The 19,343-nt window shown below is 35.1% G+C and overlaps 1 protein-coding gene across 20 annotated transcripts in view; it reads left to right on the forward strand.

Moving 5' to 3' along the window:
* Window positions 1–19,343, forward strand: part of HERC1 (HECT and RLD domain containing E3 ubiquitin protein ligase family member 1) — a 170,647-nt gene that overhangs the window by 86,112 nt on the left and 65,192 nt on the right. For 10 of the 20 annotated variants that reach the window (XM_019755324.2, XM_019755330.2, XM_074327595.1 and 7 more), the window contains 10 exons: window positions 3,051–3,102; window positions 6,769–6,834; window positions 9,962–10,230; window positions 12,086–12,301; window positions 12,927–13,047; window positions 13,268–13,505; window positions 13,660–13,853; window positions 16,054–16,209; window positions 17,640–17,746; window positions 18,268–18,378. In XM_019755324.2, coding sequence (XP_019610883.2) covers window positions 3,051–3,102; window positions 6,769–6,834; window positions 9,962–10,230; window positions 12,086–12,301; window positions 12,927–13,047; window positions 13,268–13,505; window positions 13,660–13,853; window positions 16,054–16,209; window positions 17,640–17,746; window positions 18,268–18,378 — 1,530 coding nt within the window. The remainder of the gene's footprint in view (window positions 1–3,050; window positions 3,103–6,768; window positions 6,835–9,961; window positions 10,231–12,085; window positions 12,302–12,926; window positions 13,048–13,267; window positions 13,506–13,659; window positions 13,854–16,053; window positions 16,210–17,639; window positions 17,747–18,267; window positions 18,379–19,343) is intronic. The other 10 variants (XM_019755332.2, XM_074327596.1, XM_074327598.1 and 7 more) reach the window with 1 other exon arrangement.

Below are 19,343 nucleotides of genomic sequence, written 5' to 3' on the forward strand. Positions count from 1 at the left end.
CACTCCCTGTCTGCCTCCTGGCTTTCCCCCCCCCCCCCCCCCCCAGCACCTAACATAATTTACTTGTTATATTTATTAGTTTCTGTTGGCCTACAATAGAATATAAGCTCCTTGAGGACAGGAATTTTTGCTATTTTATTCATTGCTATATCCCAAGCATCTATAGTGCCTGGCACACCGTAGGCAGTCACTAAATATTTTTTGAATGAATGAATGAATGAATGAATGAATAACTGTTTTATTGATTTTGGTAAAATTTCTGTGCTTTCCACTTTTTACTTCAGGCCCTTGTTGCCCGACTGGTAGTTTTCAGATGGATCTCCCTACTTTCTCCTGCCCATCTCCTTATACACTGCTCCCAAAGTTAGAGGTCTTGAAGGCACAGACAACAAGACACCAGCTTGTCGTGCTCCCTTCTTATTCAAAGACCTCAGTGACTATACTGCCTATCCAGAAATCAGAGAGTCTAGAAAATGTTGCCTGTCTGCTTTTGGAGCCAGTTTTTTCCTGCAGTAATCTGCATTCTTGCCATAGTAGTCCATATGCCAGACCCCAAACATAAGAAAACCTCTTGAGCCTCTGTTCAAGCATTGTTTGCCTTAAATGTCCTCCTGGTTTTGTTGATGAAGTCCTGTCTCTCTCTTAAGGACTGGCTGAAATGTCATCTCTTCCAGAAAGCTTTCCCAAGATTACTCATAGTGATTCTCACTGTTATTTCCATAGCAGTTTGTTAGTAACTCTAATAAACCATAGTGGTTTGTTTCATGTTAAACTTATGCATTATTAGTCTTTCTTTCCAATAGACCTTTTAGAAGGTCTAAGGTTTGTTTGTTTTTTTTAATGCCCCTGATATCTTCTAGAATATACAAAGCATAATTGGTAATTCATTTCAACTGTGATGAAAAGATAAAAGATGAGTCAAAGTGGCATGTTTTTTGGAAATAAACAATGAAACTGTTTTAGTCACAATAGGCTTAAGACTCAACTATTGATTTTGATCTGGGGTAAGACACGTAACCTTTCTGAGCCCTAGCTTCTTTATCTTTGAGGTGGGGAATAATACTACCTGCTGTAATTATGTCATCTGATTGTTGTGAAGAACAAGTTTGTTAATATAATATAAAACATTTTGAAAATTATGTTTTCTAAACAATAGACAGCTCAGTATTGAAAAGTGGGTTGAATCTAGATTTAATTAAAAGATTGTTCGTTTAGTTTCTGCAGAATTGTTTGTTAAAAGATTAATAAACACATTTTTGAAAAAGATTGACTCTTGATTATCTTTCCTTATGGAATATTTAGAAAGATAGTATCATAAAAAGTGGAAAAGTCAAGAACCAGAGAGAGCAGATTCTGTTATAGACAAAAGGGACACCTGGGCTGGGCCTTCAGCTTCAGAGAGCCTGGTATAGATGAAGAGTAGCAAGCAGTGGGGGCAGTTTAGGTTTTTCCAGCTGAAACATATCATCCTTCTGTCTGAGGTTATTTAGGATTACCGTTCATATCCTTGATATCTAGTAGTACTTCATTTATCCTGAATTGTTAGTGAATGAAATGCTTTCTTAAAATAACTGAAGTTAACCAGTTTCATGCTAAATCTTTGTTTTAACCTCCTTTCAGAAAAAAAATTATGTCATATATTATTTACTTCTCTGTCTTAGTAAACAGAGAAGAAACCTAACTAAACAGTTAAACTGAAGTTTAACTCCTACCTCCCTCATTTCACAAAGGATTTGATGTTATGTACAAAAATGAATACTTTATAAAAAGATAAATTAAGGAATGAATTAGGGCTGAAAGAAACTAAGAGGAAAATAAAGCCTTGGGTGTAATATTTGCACACTTCAGCACATATCCTGTGGTGTTCTGCTAGAGGTGGGCCACCAAACAGGAAAAGCATAATGAGTTACATGATTCACAGTATCTAAAAGATAAAAAGAGACCAGTTGTTCAAGGGAAACACAGATATTTCTGGTTCTGAGGCTTGAGATAAATTTCTTCCATGAGTCCTCATGGCAAAGGTACTGTATGATAAAAATGTTCTATTGCATGGCACACAGTGATGTCTTCAGGAACTGTTGTGATGACCAGTTCATGTTTTGTCCAGCACCAAATGGTCTGAGTATATACTCATTTCTGGTGTGTGTGTGTGTGTGTGTGTGTGTGCGCGCGCGTGCGTGCGTGCACATGTGTCTGTTTGTGTGACCAAGTAAAGATTTTCTACATTTCCTAAATGGATCTGTTTTGTCACTTATGCAGCCTTTCTTCTTTGCCACCAATATTTTTATTGTGTGATAGAGTACAATTGGAATTACTAAGGCCATAATGTCAAGTGTGCATAAATTTAAGTCATCTAGAGTTTGAGTGTAGTTGGCTGTACATTTGAGTAGAGTTGTCTACACTGCCCTGCCACCACACACACACACACACACACACACACACAAATCTACTTCCATTCTTCCTGGAAACCTTCACTGTTTTATTACGCTGTCTGCCGTTTCACACATTTGAGGCTTCTTTATTTTACTAGGTTCTTTAAAACATTTTAAAAACTTTAAAATAGTACCAGAAGGATTAGGACTATGTTATTTTTCTGTTAGTGTGGATTCAGCAGATTCTCTTTCTTTAAATGCCTAGCCAAGGCTAGTGGGAGTTTTGAAAAGGGCAGAAAGTGAGGATAGAGCAAGTAGTAATTTTGGAAAGTGCGACTTTGCTACAGGGGCTTTACGTATCCAGAGGGTATTAATATGTTTTTAGAAAATAAAAGACAAAGATTCCAAAGAAGAAAAGGTGGCAACACAGAAAAACTTATGCTACTTTACAATATTAATTAATGTACATCGTGACTTTGAGTTTTAGTATCTGAGAGTTATGTGCCTAGACTTTGTTAGAGCTGTTTTCAGTGAATGTTTAGACATTTTGTTAGTCTGACTTGACTGGTGAATAAGTAGCACTTTGCTATAATTATATAATTTTTTACTAATACTCTATTAACTCTTAGTCTTAAAATACTTTTCACAACTAAATTTTATTTATTTTTAACGTAATAGAGTGGAAGACGAAATGTTGATTTGGATTTGGCATCATCTCATAGAAAGAGAGGTGAGTATTAAGAAATGTTAACTATCTGGTTAAATTAAGTAGCTGTTTTTATATCTGATGTATTTGGATCTGATTGTCATTGAAATGTTATTGCAAAAAAAATTAGAAACATTTTATCAGAAGAGTGAAATGGAAAATCATTTTCTTTAAAATATATACCCTTTTAAAATCTAGGAATGTCTAGAAGTTAATAATCAGCTCTGTTTCTCATTTTCCATGTGTTTTGGCTTATTAAAAGTCCTATGGAACAATTATGGGGGGAGAAGGGGTTATGTACAGAATTTGCCATGTTTTAGCTTGGTGATATTAGAGTTGCTGTAGTTTAAATGCTGTTACAGGGAGAACTCTTTACCCCACTTGCCTCCTGCACACACATACACATGTTCAAGTTGAAAGTTTCTAGTTTCCCTCTTTGCCTCTTAAGATAAAGCATGAAATAGATGAACTATATGATTTCTAAATAAAAAAATTTCCCACAAGGAACAATTTTAAAGTGTCATCAAGGGATCACTTGTTAGAAGCTCTGTCTTAGGGAATAATATAGTTAGCTGTTGGTTATATGTGCACATGGATGGGACGAACAGCAGTTTTAAATAAAACAAATCCAAGAATAACTAAAAACTCTCTAAGTATTGTTCTCTATTAACTGACTTTTATTAAACCCATTTATACTGTGGTTATGAAAACGTGAAATGTTAAAAATTGACACTAGGGGCAGTTTCTAAAAGCCTGTGGGGGAAAAATATTTTTTTCATGCTATTAAATCTTTTATATTTCAAAATGAAACTCCTCTCTTGATAGCTCCCTTGGCAGAATGTTAGGCCACCCCCCCGCCCCCCAGAAAAAAACAGGAATGAGGGGAAGAAAGGCAAACACAATTTTTCATTTTTGTGTTTATAACTTAGAAGAAGAAATGTTGGTATTTCTGTTGACTGCCCTTTAATTATAATCAGAATACATAAATGATTTTTCTGAATTATTGGGAATAAAGACTAGAGCTGGTACTTTATTGAAAAATCTTTTGAGACTATAACATATCAAAGCTACTAGGTTTGTAAAAAAAAATTATAAGGTATTTGTGACATTAAAGAAATTAAACGATAGTATAATGTGCAGTATGTGTTTTATTTTCTAATTCTTTGAAAATTGGCAATTCATGTGCCATAATTAGCTAGAGTATCCTTTTCCTTAACCACTTGACTTAGGAAATAAATTTTTGGAACAAATTTACCTTCCTGATTTTGGTCAACTCAGATGATTATTGTTTCTAAAATTTCTGTGTTATGTTAATGAGTGCATACCATTTGGTGCTGGAGAGAAGATGGCTCCAAACGTATTGATTAGCATAAGGGATCCAACCTGTAGTTTAAGAGCTTCCTACTATGTTAATTATAAGTGATAGTCTATTGGCTAAAATTATCCTTTTCTCTCAAATCTTTGTCATTCCTATGGAGATTCCTATCATTCCTATGGAAATTTGAGATTCAGTTTATGTTAACCATGTCAGCATGTGGCAAAGCAATCTTTGGAATAAAACAGAAAGTGTTAAGAATAGCCTAGAATTATTAACCTAGTGTTGTTAACCTAATCTTGTTAACCTAGTGTTTTTAAGAATAACCTAGAATTTGAGGATTAATTATTTAGGAGGAATTAATATGACATTTTAAAATTACTGTCCTAGAGTTGCTGCCTGTTCAGATTTTTAAACATTTATCCTAGAAGTAGATGTGGATTTCCTGTAGTTTTAGATCTAAGTGAATACAAATTAATTAAGTCATCAATCCAAATTTTGTTTATGGATAAACTACCTTCTCCAAAAATCTCAAGGTAGTACCGAAACCTATTAACTTGTTGGCAGTTAACTTTATTTTGTTGAAAACAGAAAAACAAACCCAGGACCTCATGGGAAAAGTTTTCTTTTTAATTACCATTAAGGAAGATGTAATAGGGAGGCAGACTAGTTATGTAAATTTTCATGGTATCACTTAATGTGGTACTAATTTATTCTAATCATTGCATTTTAGTGTTCCCAGGGAAAAATTTTGCTGATGGCTTTGTTTCCAGGAGTAGGTGACTAAAAAGAAAAATGACTATGTTAGATAGGGCAACAAAAATAGTTTTCAAGCTCATGAATCCTAGAGTTTGTGGATTAAACGAAAGTGTGCACTTAATAGTTTTATTTTATTCTAATGGATTTCCTTCTTGAAAAGAAATTAACATTGAAGACACATTTAGGAGATTATATTGTGAAAGGAATTTTTTTAAATCATGTATATTTAGTGACTACCCTCTGACCAGGTCAGTTTAATGTTTTTGTGTGTGTGTTTTTTGGTGGGTGGGGGGGGTTCTTATTTTTCTGGTTTGTGTTTTTTTTACTTTAAACAATGGTGAAATAAACCACCCTTTCTTCCTTCCTTATTTGTTGTCAATATGGTCTAGATGCCATAAACCATAATATGCCTATCTTCAATTGGGCAGATGTACCTACCAAGTCAGAGAGCTATTTAGAGTCATTCAGGTGTTCTGATTCTGACTTGAGCTCTGAAGGACAACACATGTCCAGCCAAGTGAAAATTGTTCTATGTGCTCGTTTACTCTTTCCAGTATTTTGCAGAGGAAATGTAACTTTTCCCCTTCACATAGCTTTTGTATTTATTAGACTCGCAGTCCTGAGTTATTAAAAGCCTAGTAAGAGAAATTAGACATAATGTTTAATTATGTCCCGTTTACTGAAACTAAATAGATGTATCAATGACAATTAATGGTTGTATACACATTTCAGCCGCTGTTATTATGTCTCCAAAGACTCCTCCTAGTGCTTATAATTTCAATAATTGCGTTGGGGATACTAGGATACACGCTGTTGATCCATGATTGCTGCTTCTTCCTTTACTCCAGTTACTGTTTCCCAATTGGTCCAAGTTCTTGGTCCACGAAAGCAAATATAGTCGAAAGGGGTAAAGCAAAGTGAGCATATCAGTTTAGCTTAGCCAACTTGCTCAGCTCTTTAGAGGTATCAAAGCTAAATTTTAAAACCAAAAATATCATAAATTACTTTAAGAAGAGACAAGTGAAACATATTTCTCCTTAGTGCTTCAGAGGTAATATGAAATCTGTATTCATTAAACACTTATAAACTGCTTACTACTATATGTCAGGCATTGTTCTCATCACTTCAAACATATTATTTAATTCTCCTAACAGCCTCTCAAAATTCTTGGCAAAACCTGTTAAATATGTTGGTGTTTTGATCCTTTGATAAATACTTAAAAGATGGGCTATGGTTGTGCAGAACTGGGCTCATCCTTCATTGAAAGTACCTTTTTGCAGCTACTTAAGTGTAGTTTTCATATTTAAGCTGATACGGTGAAAAAATGGGGGGATACCAAAGCAACAATTTTAAGAAGCAACATCAGGACCTTATTAGTTAAAATACTATATGGTTTGATTTTTTTTGCACCCTAGGTCTTTAAATATAAAGTTAGGGTTTCATTGCTAAATAATACCGGAAACATTTATCAATATGTGTGTTTTGTGGTATAACATGTATGGGTGAAATGCTGTTTTATCTGTGCATTTCAAATGAGATTATATAAAGAAAAGAAGATGTAAATGTTGTCTTCTGTATCATATTTCTCCTTTTGTCTTCTGATTCTTGTATGGTAGTGTATTTACTCCTTTTTGGCCAGTTGAGCCCCAGAAAAAAGAAGAGCTTCAAGCAAGTACATGATGGCATGTTTTAATTTTTTTCCCCCTTTTAGCTTGCCTACATATTTTATGGTTTATAAAGTATGTATTGCAGCTCTGCCATGTTCATTTTGAAAATTCCATTTAAGATCCAAAGCTGTAAGGACAAGTAAACAATCTCAAAAATTTCTTGTTGGCCTTTACATTTTCTTTTTATAGTAGCTGACTCTGAATTAATATTAAGTAATTGGGCTTTTGCTTTTGCTTTTCAGACACAGTATTTCCTATATTCAGATATAATAATATAGAACAAATCAAAGTTATCAGGTTGTTGTAGTTTTTTTTTAAGAATTAGCGTTCTTTCATCTCTCATTCCCAAACTGTAAAATTTTGTGTTTCAAAGATGTCAGCCTAAATAGTTTGGTTACAATTATTAATTTACCCTAATGATTTCAGATAAATGTCTTTCTTGTTCTTTCTTATATTTTATTCATACAAAGTTTTGTTTGGGTCATACACCTAATAAGTTATATTTAAATTATGGGTCAGCAAACTATGGCTGGTGGGCCACATCTGGCCTGCCACTTTTCTTGTAAATCTGGTTTTGTTGGAACACAGCTACACTCATTTGTTTATGGATTGTCTGTGGCTGCTTTCACACTACAACAGCAGAGTTAAGTAATTGTAACAGAGACTTTCATTACCCACCAAACCTAAAATATTTACTGTCTGTCTCTTTACAGAAGAAGTTTGCTGACCTCTGCTTTAAATTGCAGAGAAGATTTAACTTGGGGTTGGCCACCCATTCCACAGAATATTTGGAGTGTATTAATATAATTAACTATTTGTAGATTCTTCACAATTGAACCTGAGTGTAGGCAGGCAATTGAAATTTCCATGGATTAGTGATTTGTGAGCTGATTAATAACAGGAAAATGTAAGACCACCTCCCATAAAAATAAGGAATTAGTGTTAATTTAGCAGATCAATTTCTTTGAGCCTCTATTTGAGGAAATCGGACTAGATAATCTTTAAAGTCTCTTTTACTTTTTGGTTCTAACACTAGCTCATTGCACTTTTTATTTCCATTTTGAAAAAGAATTTATAAGTTATAGAAAACAGAAGAATTTTTATTATGAAGTTTTATTGTTGAACAAACAAGCTCAATGCAAAGAGTCAAAAACTATTATTTTTAAGTTAAGGAGAAATCCAGATTCTGAATATGGGGTGCTTAAGGAAATGGAAAATGATTCTTTTTTCTTTTTACCTTAACCCCTACTTTATTCTTTATAATTTTTAATTTAATACCTTTTACATCCATAAAGTTATTCTTTGGATTTTGTCCTCTTTTCTATTCTATATGAAGAATATTCAGCTATGTAATTTGAGGAAATTTTCAGATTGGTTATTTTTCATGTTCAGTAAAACTGAAAATTCAGCTTTTTTTAATTTTTAAGAATTCTTGCAAAAACGTGCAAAAAATTCTTGCAAAGGTAGATAAACCATATATTCTTTACCATTCCAAATTGTTTGGTAGAATTCATATCATTATTTCATAGTTACTTTATATTAGCTGCCTGTTTTGAATTTTACAGTCCTGAGGTTTTACTGTTACCAGGGTAGTAATTCAAAAATAAGTTATGCAATCAATATTGTATTAGTTCGTTCTCTCTGTGGGCATTAATGTTTAAGTAGTTCTCTTCCCAGATCTTTTCCATCTCGTTATATAACAAATATAATTTTTGTAATGCATATTTTATTGGTTACCTAAAGATGCATTCCTAATAGAGAAATTTGGTATATTCACATGATAGGATATTATACAACACTCAAACAAATGAATCATAGCCACATGCAATACTGTGCATTAATATTAGCAATATAATATTGAATGAAAAGAGTATGTCCAAAATGTATATATAAAATGATACTTTTTTATAAAGTCAAAAACAACTAAAGCTAAACATTATTTGTCTTGGGAATACATATAAGATAAAACACTATTTGATAACAATGAAAGCAAACTCAGGCCTAGGGGTAATAAAAGCTTTGGGTAGGAGGATACAAGGAGAGAGAGAGGGGTTGGAGGCGGGACAGATAGAAAGATAAAGTTACTGTCATTTTCTAGTTCTTAGGTTCACATTTATTATATTCACATTTATTATAAGTAAATATAAATACAAAAGCAGGCCATGCATGGACCAATGATTATACCAACGTATATCATGAGCCAAGGATTATGATTAATCTAATTCCTGTACCCAGGATCATTTGTAAGTTAAGGATAAATTTGTAAGTAAAATTTAAAAATTAAAAACAAAGCTTGTAACAAGAATTGGACATTTATTATTTATTTAAAGCTAATATTGACATGACTTTGACAGTCATTGTTGTATTCAAACATATTAACATTTTTGCTGTCTAAAGATTTTAGCCTATAAAATGCCCGCTGGCAAACCTAATGGTATATTTAGCAACTATTGTGACACCCTTCAGTAATTTTACATAAATATCATCTTACAGTAAATCGTACATATTCTTGTCTGTGAAACTTTGCTTCCTCTATCTAGGAGTTTCACAACCTACGATAAGTATTCATTTGCAACCGTGAAAGTGTTCCTTTTATTAATGAAACCCAAAGGGTAACGTTTGTGTTTCCTTTTTGTGTAAGTTTACTTGCCCTTCTATATTCATTTTTTTGGTAATGTTTTATTGCAGATACGTAGACACTGCACAGTCTTAACTTACTCTTTGCAATGATAATGTTTAATCAGATGAAGTCCTGTTACTAGTAGGTCTTACCAGTAGTGTCCTAAGTGCCTAGTTCCTTTTTGTTCATAAATGATGGTCTGGTTTAATACTGCAGAGCATTTTAAGCTAAGCATTTTGAGAGCAGTTTCTGCCTTCCTTTTTCTGTGGCAGCGTGTTGCTAAAGCACTTACAGAGACACTGGTACATCAAACAGGGCTTTCCTTTTATTTTCTTACATTGCTTTGTTTGTTGTTTTTTACCAAAGCATTTTGCTCAGATTCACTTAATGCATGCATGTATTCAAACATAAGTATCCATTTCTCACCAGTTGGTATGGTAACAGCACTCAGCCCTCCTGTAGTCTCAGAATGTTTGCTCTACTTGGTTGCCATTGGTGCTTGTTTGTTTTGTTTGTATGTAGGTCCAATGCTCAGTCAACTGGAATCCCTGAGTGACTCTTGGGCTCGCTTGAAACACAGCAGAGACTGGTTGTGCAACTCCTCTTACTCCTTTGAGTCTGATTTTGATCTTACCAAGTCTTTGGGAGTTCATACTTTGATTGAAAATGTTGTAAGCTTTGTGAGTGGAGATGTGGGGAATGCACCAGGTTTTAAAGAGCCAGAGGAAAGTATGTCTACAAGCCCCCAGGCCTCCATCATTGCAATGGAACAGCAGCAGTTAAGGGCAGAAGTAAGTCTTTGATATTTATTCTTCATGAGGGACTATGGAAACATAAACCATTGAATGTACAATTGTAGGAAAAACTTTTCCTTTTCTTTTTCTCCTTGCGTTCCTTTTTCCTCCACTTGAGCTTTTTGATGTCATTATCATAACCATAACAACATGATATTTTGTTTGAAGTGGACAAAAGTGCATTTTTAATTGCCATTTCTTAGAACAAGATACTCTGATCATAAGTCTTCACTTGTCCCGTAGAAACTAGAGTAAGACTGACTGGTGACCATATGGATCTGCTTCTTAGAGCCTCCATTTTTGACCCATTTATCTTTGTTTAAAATGGGCTAGATTAGAACACCACAGTAATAATGATGAATGCTAACATTAGGGAGCAAAACTTGAAGGAGACACAGGATGTCTGTGTAGATAGCCTCAAAATATCTCCCCTTTAAAATATGGAGGGTACCACAAAAATGTATACACATTTTAAGAACGGAAAAAAGTGTATTGGAGTTATTTATTTATTTACCAATACATAATTTATTAGTTATTGTGGTTTTAACATGTCCACAAATTATTTGATACTCTTCTCTCCAAGAGGTGGAATTTAATTCCACTCCCTCTTGAGAGTAAACTGGACTTCGTGATTCAAGGATAACAAATAGAATATGAAAAGGGAAAAACTATGGTAATTTTACATTGCAGAAACCTGGCAGACATCACCTTCACCAAGTGATCAAGATTAACATTACCAGTAATAAGATGGTGATATCATGTACCCCTGAGAACGTGATGAGAAGGAGACTTTATTCTTCCCCCAAATCCGTAACTCTAGTCCAATCATGAGAAAACCTCAGGCAAACCCAAACTGAGGGACATTCTATAAAACATATGAACAGCTCTTCCAAAGTGTCCAGGTCATGAAAAACAAAGAAAGACAGAAACTGTCCCAAACTAAAGGAGATTAAGGAGACATGACAATTACATGCAATGTGATACCCCGAACTGGATCTTGGAACAGAAAAGGGACATCATGGGAAAACTGGTGAAGTCCAAATAAAGTCTGTGGTTTAGTCAATAGTGTTGATGTTAATGATGTTAATGTCTTAGTTCCGATAAATGTTCCATAGTTATTATATAAGATGTTAACATTAGGGGCAGCTAGGGCAAAGATGTACAGGAACTCTCTGTACCATCTTTAAAACTCTTATGGAAACATAAAATTATTCCAAAATAAGTTTTTTTTTTTTAAAAAGAGGAGGGTTAGGCTGATTGACTGCAGTAGTAGGTATTGTCCTCCTAGGGAGGATAGAGCCAGAAGTAGAGAGAACCATAGAGAAACCTTCCGGAATACTTCCTCTAATTTTTGAACTAAAGAGTTTTCATTCTATGTAACTTTAGTATAAGTAAAAGAAAGCAGTAACCATACTACCTTACAGTTTTGAAACCTTCACACATATCACCTCGTGAGCATCACAGTAGTTCTGTGAGTAGAATAGATAAAACACTATTAGCTTCATTTTACATATGAAGAAACTGAGACTCAGAAAGTTAAGTGAGTTTTCTAAGGCCACACAGTAGGTGGAAGAGTTTGGCCATGAAACCAGGTCTCCTACATTCAAATCTACTACTTTTCCTATCGTACTGTGTAGCCTCTTTTATATTGAAATATCCTTACAGAGTTTCTAGAGATATTTCAGTTTTAAAAAGTCAAAATAAACATTCATCTTAATAAAATAAAATATGTTCTTGAGAAATATGAGAATTCTCTGTGTGCTAAGTAATATATTGTCAATGACATATAGAGTTCCTTTGTATCTTGGTTCAGTGAAGAACTCTAAAATATATTTATTGTACTTTTCTCAAGCTTCGTTTAGAGGCACTTCACCAGATCCTCATTCTGTTGTCTGGGATGGAGGAAAAAGGTAGCATCTCTCTGGCAGGAAGCAGGTCAAGCCCAGGCTTCCAGTCATCCACGCTGCTCACATCGGTGAGGCTGCAGTTTCTAGCGGGCTGTTTTGGTTTGGGCACTGTGGGACACGCAGGAGCCAAAGGAGAGAGCGGCCGATTGCATCACTATCAGGTAGGTGACGGAGCCGGTGAGGATGACACCTTGCAGTGTATTCAGATTTTAACCATCTTTTTTACCAGTTTAATAATACTAAACTTTTTGGTGTTTAACATTGAGGTTTAAAATATAAAGACTTTTAGATGAGTGTTAAAGGTATCTCATTGGTTTAGTTTCCTGAGTAATAGTATTATAGTTTGGGGTTAGGTGAGCCATGGTACTGTTATACTTTTAGATTCTTTGCTCACTCAGTTTTGTTAACTCATAGCCAAATTAGATAGAGGTAGATATAGATTAAAGTTGGGATATGGTTTTTGGGAGGATGGGTTTCTAGAATTTACAGTTTAGACTTGATCATTTTACCTGGTTTCTCTGATTGCTTGAAAAAAAAATTTTTTTTTTAATTTGAGGAAAATTTGCTTTGTGGGAGAGGAGAAAGATTACATAGAATCAAGAATTATGAAGCATTTAAAAATAAATTTAGTATAAAACTTTTATATACTGAAGTATACTAAATAATTACAAACTACCATACGCCTCTAGCAGATAGATAGACTAAGGATAAAATGCTATTGCTTTTATTTTGGTAGGAGGTATTATTGTTGCTAATAGAAAAAGTAAATCTTTATGTGTAATTCAGGATGGGATCAGAGCAGCTAAGAGAAATATACAGATTGAAATCCAGGTGGCTGTGCATAAGATTTACCAACAATTGTCGGCTACCCTGGAGAGGGCCCTGCAAGCAAACAAACATCACATTGGTGAGTAACTGTCCCTGCAGATACAAGATGCAAGTTACATTTTGGCGTGAGGTTTTGTTAAATAGGTAACATTCTGTACCTACAGAATGTGTGAACAATACATATTTGAAAATGTAATAGTGTTCCATATTACTATTTATAATTTGGAATATGGTTCATTTTACTAAATGCTTTGTTTACTTCAAAGAAGATTCTCAACTGTCTTTCTTTTTTTTTTTAGAAGCCCAGCAGCGTCTCCTTTTGGTTACAGTGTTCGCCCTGAGTGTTCACTATCAACCAGTGGATGTTTCTTTGGCAATTTCCACTGGTCTGCTAAACGTATTGTCGCAGTTATGTGGCACAGACACTATGCTAGGCCAGCCCCTGCAGTTGTTGCCAAAGACGGGTGTTTCCCAGCTTAGCACGGCTTTAAAAGTGGCTAGTACAAGATTGCTCCAGATTCTGGCCATCACAACAGGGTGAGCATTGTAGAAGTCTGGATAGAACTGTGTGGGGCCTGGTCTTTTCCCATTTTAGTAATCTCCATCTCCCGTAATCTCCTTTATGTGTTTAGATACAACATTTGCCCTTCTGTGTTATTACTACTTTCTTTTTCCCTGTTATTTCATGTAGGACCTATGCTGATAAACTGAGCCCCAAGGTAGTTCAATCCTTGTTGGATCTACTCTGTAGTCAGTTGAAGAATTTGTTATCCCAAGCTGGTGTACTACTTATGGCCTCTTTTGGAGAAGGGGAAGAAGAAGAGGGTGAAGAAGAAGGAAAAAAAGTTGACTCCAGTGGAGAAACTGAGAAGAGAGATTTCAGAGGTATCATAAACTCTTTTCTCTGTCATTATTTACAAGCATTTATTGAATCTCCATTATGTGCATATCATTAGATGGTAGATGTCTTTCTGTTGTGAGGCATGAAAAGATTTTTATTTGTTCATTTAGAAACCCCTTTTCTCTCCAAATATGTGTGGTATAGATGAGTTTCTGACTGAACCTTATCTCCTTAGAGTCCGTTAACCCTGATGTGGTGACCATACTGCTCGCTCTCTATATTCAGCCTCTCCTTGGCTGTCCTGGCTCTAGAACCTAAAGGTTCTAGCTGACTGATTCCCCCAGGTTATGTTTCCTTAGCATATGATCCTGACAGCCCATCTCTAACCACACTTGGCTTAAGTGTTCCCTCAGGACCAAGGGTTTTATTATTTGGGAACTGGGTTAGAATTAGAGGAGCTAAACTTCTTGGTAGGCTGTTCTGTTCCCTAGTCACTAAAAAAATTATTCATTATACTTAGCCATAATAATTTTTGATTGCTGTATATGCTTATAGCTTTTAAAAAATTACAGTGAACATTGTATTTCATTAAATTAATTAAACCCCGAGCAGAACTACCACATATGTCTATTACATAATTAAGGGAATAAAGGTCTAAAATTGGTCATTTATTCAAAACATTTTGTGAAACTACCATGTCTTATTACCATAATAAACTCTGGGAGCCTTTAAATTCTTTAAATCTGGGATGGATGGATGGATGGATGGATGGATGGATGGATGGATGGATGGATGGATGGAGAGAGCAAGTTATCTAACCATTCTGTGCCCCAATTCCTTCATCTATAAAATAAGGATAATGTAACAACCTCCTAAGATTGTTATGAGGATTAAATAATGTAATAAACGTAAAGCACTTAGAGCGGTGTCTGTCACATAGTGAGAGCTCAATGAATGTTAATATTGGAATATTCTAATACTCCAGTATCTATAAATTGTATAGATAGGTAGGTGGGTAGAGGAAATACTCTGGGGGTACAAAAATGATAAAACATTGTCTCTGTCCTCAAGGACCTTCTAGGGCAATAAGGAAGGCAGACATATAAACAAATAATTATGGTGTAATACAGGAAAATAGAAAAAATAGCTAAATCTCAGAATCTAGGAGGATGTATAAGTCTGATTAAGGACTAGCTTTTAGTTTCAGAGGCTGAACCTGTCACAAGTTCTTTCTCCATGTTTATATAGAGAGTACAGTGCTTATACAAAGAACGTGGGCAGACTCACAAGGTAATAAAATAAAAACAAGCTTTTAATGCCACCTCTTGTTTTCCTGAGATCCAATTGGAGATACAGGGTTGTCAAGGTAATAGTTTCTCTCCACTCTGGGCTGAGTACTGCATATGTGGGAAGACATAGTAAGTTACTTCTCAGCCTATGCGTCCCCAACAAAACTGCATCCTTCCATATCCAGCAAAGAATGAAACAGTTCTTTTGTGAGTGAATCTCAGCAGGTGGAACAGCAGACTGAATCCACATCCATTCCCCTCAGGTCGTCCTGGAGAGAAGGCCATTGCACCTCTTGATTTATGGGGATGGCTGGGAGTGAGACTGGTTCTAGTCAGCAGTGGCCAGGCATTCAGAGGCAGGCTGCCCAGGTATTAATAACCCCACAAACCTAAAATACTTACCTGAAAGGTGTACCTTTCATTTCACATGTATTGATACTGAAACACAAATTATCATCAAGTTGTATCAACCAGCTTTATATATAAGGTCTCCAGGCTTTAATTAATTTAAGGAACTTAGTGTCTTATTTTAGAAATACTTGCTGGGAGTGAGGGTGGGGGTGGGTGGGTAGGATGGAGGCCTCATAAAAGAGATTTTCCCAGGATCTCTAACAAGCCTTCACAGAAGAGGTAGCTTTTGAACTGGATTTTTAAGGAATGTGTAGGAACAAGGTTGGAGTGAGATGCTTGTGTATGTGTGTACCCAAGATAAGCAAGTAATTTTATATTCTTCAAACTAAGATTATAAAAAATACTTGTTTATGAACATTTAAGTAAAGAAGAGGTACTCTACCCCCATTCTGTTCTTTAAATTGTAAAAATTTAGCAGCAGACAACCTAGATTTTGAAATTATGTTTCTGCTTACTGCAATCTAAATGTAAGTTATTTGATATAAGGCTCTCTCCTGTTTGTTGGGTTTTGGTTATAATGCAAACTTGTCTCTTCACTCTTCAGCTGCTCTTAGGAAGCAACACGCAGCTGAACTGCATCTGGGAGATTTTTTAGTTTTTCTTCGCAGAGTTGTGTCTTCAAAAGCAATTCAATCAAAAATGGCTTCCCCAAAGTGGACAGAGGTGCTTCTAAATATAGCATCTCAGAAGTGTTCTTCAGGTATCTGACCTTTGCCTTGTTGTAGAGTGTTTTTATACATCACATGTGTTTTATTCAGGTAATGCCAGGCTTTGACAACACTAGATGCTTGACCTTGATTTCAGGACTTTTCTTTCTTATTTTCTGACTACTTATTTGGTCAAAAGAAAACTCTAATTTCGGAAGTAAAAATTGATGGGAATTAATAACAGAAAGTAGCACTGGAGAACATAATGGATTTAAACAACTTGGCCCTGTTTTTTCAGATTACAGTAATAAATATAAGCAGAGAACATCCTGTTTGATAATTTCACACAGATTTTGACCTCATCTCTTTATCAAAATATAGATCTGAATTTGTCCATTCTCTCTTATCATAATATGATTTCTGTACTTTGATTGTAATTTCTCATTGTGTGCTATTTATGAAAGTTGTATATAATAAGCTTAATTCCTGATATAGCCTAAAAGTATGGTCTGTTTGCATAGATTACTGTCAGTCTTTCTTTCCTAGTATGTTTTTTTAATTGTGGTTAAAATATACATAAAATAAAATTTACCATTTTAACTATTTAAGTATACAATTCAGTGCCATTCACAGTGTTGTTCAACCACGACTATTCTCCATTTCCAGAACTTTTTCATCATCTTAGTTTTTTAAGTATGCTAAAACATAATGTGATCTTCCATGGTACTTGTTATTTTATATGCATATATTCTCAATATACTTTAATAGTTTTTTTTTTTTAACTAGTACACCTTATAACAGCTTTTTTTCTCTTTTTAAAAGGTGAGGCTTATATAATACTGATTCAGGTCTTGGAGCATAAAAAAAATCAGATATGCACTTATTTTCCATTGGTACTATTGCAGTAATGGGTGTAAAAAAAAAGTATCAGTAGTCTGTCTCTACCTTTGTTTACTTTAGAAAAGGATAAACTGCTTATTCCCACTAACGCTTACAATCTCTCTGAGGCAGCCAGGGTATGGACAGAGAAGAAGCAATGGAAGGGATGATAAGCCTGAGGTTTAGAGATTAATAGACTTGTTTAAAATTCTACCTCTGCCTCCACTGAGCTGTGTGGGCTTTGGTCAATTTACTTAATTTCTTTGAGCATTAGTTTCCTCATCAGTAAAATGGGGATATAATGTAAAGTTTTTGAAGATCAACAGAGTTAATATGTGTGAAATCCATAACACAGTGCCTGGCATAGGTAGTGATTATAGTGCTATTTCCTTTATATATATCTGAAAACGGAAACATAAATGGGAATATTCATATACATTAATCTGTCCAGGATTAGTCCAGAATTCTTGTGATAATAGGTTGCAGTAGAGTCCATTACACCCATAAACGCTTAGCAGCCTCAGGGATATTTTTCACCAAGTTCATTTAAACTTTGAATTTAAGTCACATTGATAATAAAACAATGTCTTTTCCCCCCACCCAGGTATTCCTCTAGTTGGTAACTTAAGAACGAGGCTCCTTGCGCTTCACGTCCTTGAGGCTGTGCTGCCAGCTTGTGAATCTGGTGTAGAAGATGATCAGATGGCCCAGGTTTCTATTTTTAAAGTTGTTAGAAGATGTTTTTCACATCCTCAATATGATTGACCCAAAATCTAAAGTTACAGTCTCTTCCGTTGTAAATGTCTCATTTATTTAGTAACAAAACTTCCACTTCTGAGATTGCTTTATTATTTCATCTCCAAGCAAGGAAGGAGAAAGAGAAATTAAGTAATGAGGTGTAAGCAGGAGGGGGATAGTGAATCTACAGTAAGGGATAGTAAGGGTGAAATCTCTTACTAGGTTTGGGCCTCTACCGAGAAATATGTGAAGTTGCATGGCCTATTCAAAGGTCCACATAGTGGGGCAACATGAGGGCGATGGAACCCATTTTCTAGTGGGTTAATAATCTCTCTTTAAAAAAGATAATGAAAACCAGTGAAGGTAGCTGTTGGACATTGACATAATCAAATTTCACATGTGACTTAGTATTATAGTTGAATGATTTCTCTTTTCTAAAAATACTTAAAATTACCCTTTATAAATTTCATCATTCTTTTTCTTTCAACAAATAGGTTGTTGAATGCCTGTTTTCCCTTCTGTCGGATTGTATGTGGGAGACACCCATTGCTCAGGCCAAACATGCTATTCAGATAAAGGAAAAAGAACAAGAAATAAAATTACAGGTAATTGATTCTTCCAAAGAGGTATTTTTAGACAGCACAAGTGAGGATCCTGTCACCTGTCTCTAGATCTCCTCTCCTCTGAGGGACCTTGTTCTATGTTTTTCCATCTTCTCTCTGTACTCTTTCTCTCTCCACTGGTTCTTTCCCCTCAGCTTATACACATCTCTCGTTCCCAGCCTACCAAATCCTTTTTTAATTCATGAAGCCTTCCCTATCTTAAGAACAGGTTCCTTACACTTCACGTCCTTGAGGCTGTGCTTCCAGCTTGTGAATCTGGTGTAGACATTGATCAAATGGCCCAAGTTTCTATTTTTAAAGTTGTTGGAAGATGATTTTGACATCCTCAACACGATTCACCCAAAATCTAAACTTTCAGTCTCTTCATTTGTAAATGTATCATTTATATTATATCTTCTCTCTTGTCCTTCATTGCTAAGCTTCTCAGAAGAGGAATCTTACATATGTTTCAGGCACTTCCTTGCTTCTCATTACCTCTGCAACCCAATTGTTTATATTCCATCAAAGCACAGAAATTAAATGACAAAGTGTTAATTGCTAAATACAGTGTACACTTTTTTTGTCCACATCTTACTGGACCTCTGGAAACGGTAGCCTTCTATTGCTTTTAGAGCACTACCGTCTAGATCTCCATATACTCTCTGCCAATCCTGATTCCCTCTGGAGGCATCTTTCCTTTGACACCACTTTCCCCTTGCCTCCATCCCAAACTCTGGTGTTCCTCAGAGTTCTATGCTTAGCTTTTTTAGCAGTCTTCTTTTTTTTTTTTTTTTGGTGCCGAAACCCGGGATCGAAAGCAGTCTTCTTAAGTTTGCCTTCCAAACTTAAATGCTAGTCCAGGTGTCTCCTCCTCAAACCTTTCCCCCTTTTTTCTTGTCTCATTTTTTATTGATGGCTCCATTTACCTAGTTTTCCAGATCTGAATTCCTGGGAACTCTAGACTATTC

This window comes from Rhinolophus sinicus, linkage group LG03 (genome assembly GCF_036562045.2).
Source record: "Rhinolophus sinicus isolate RSC01 linkage group LG03, ASM3656204v1, whole genome shotgun sequence".
In the NCBI taxonomy this organism is placed as follows: Eukaryota; Metazoa; Chordata; class Mammalia; order Chiroptera; family Rhinolophidae; genus Rhinolophus; species Rhinolophus sinicus.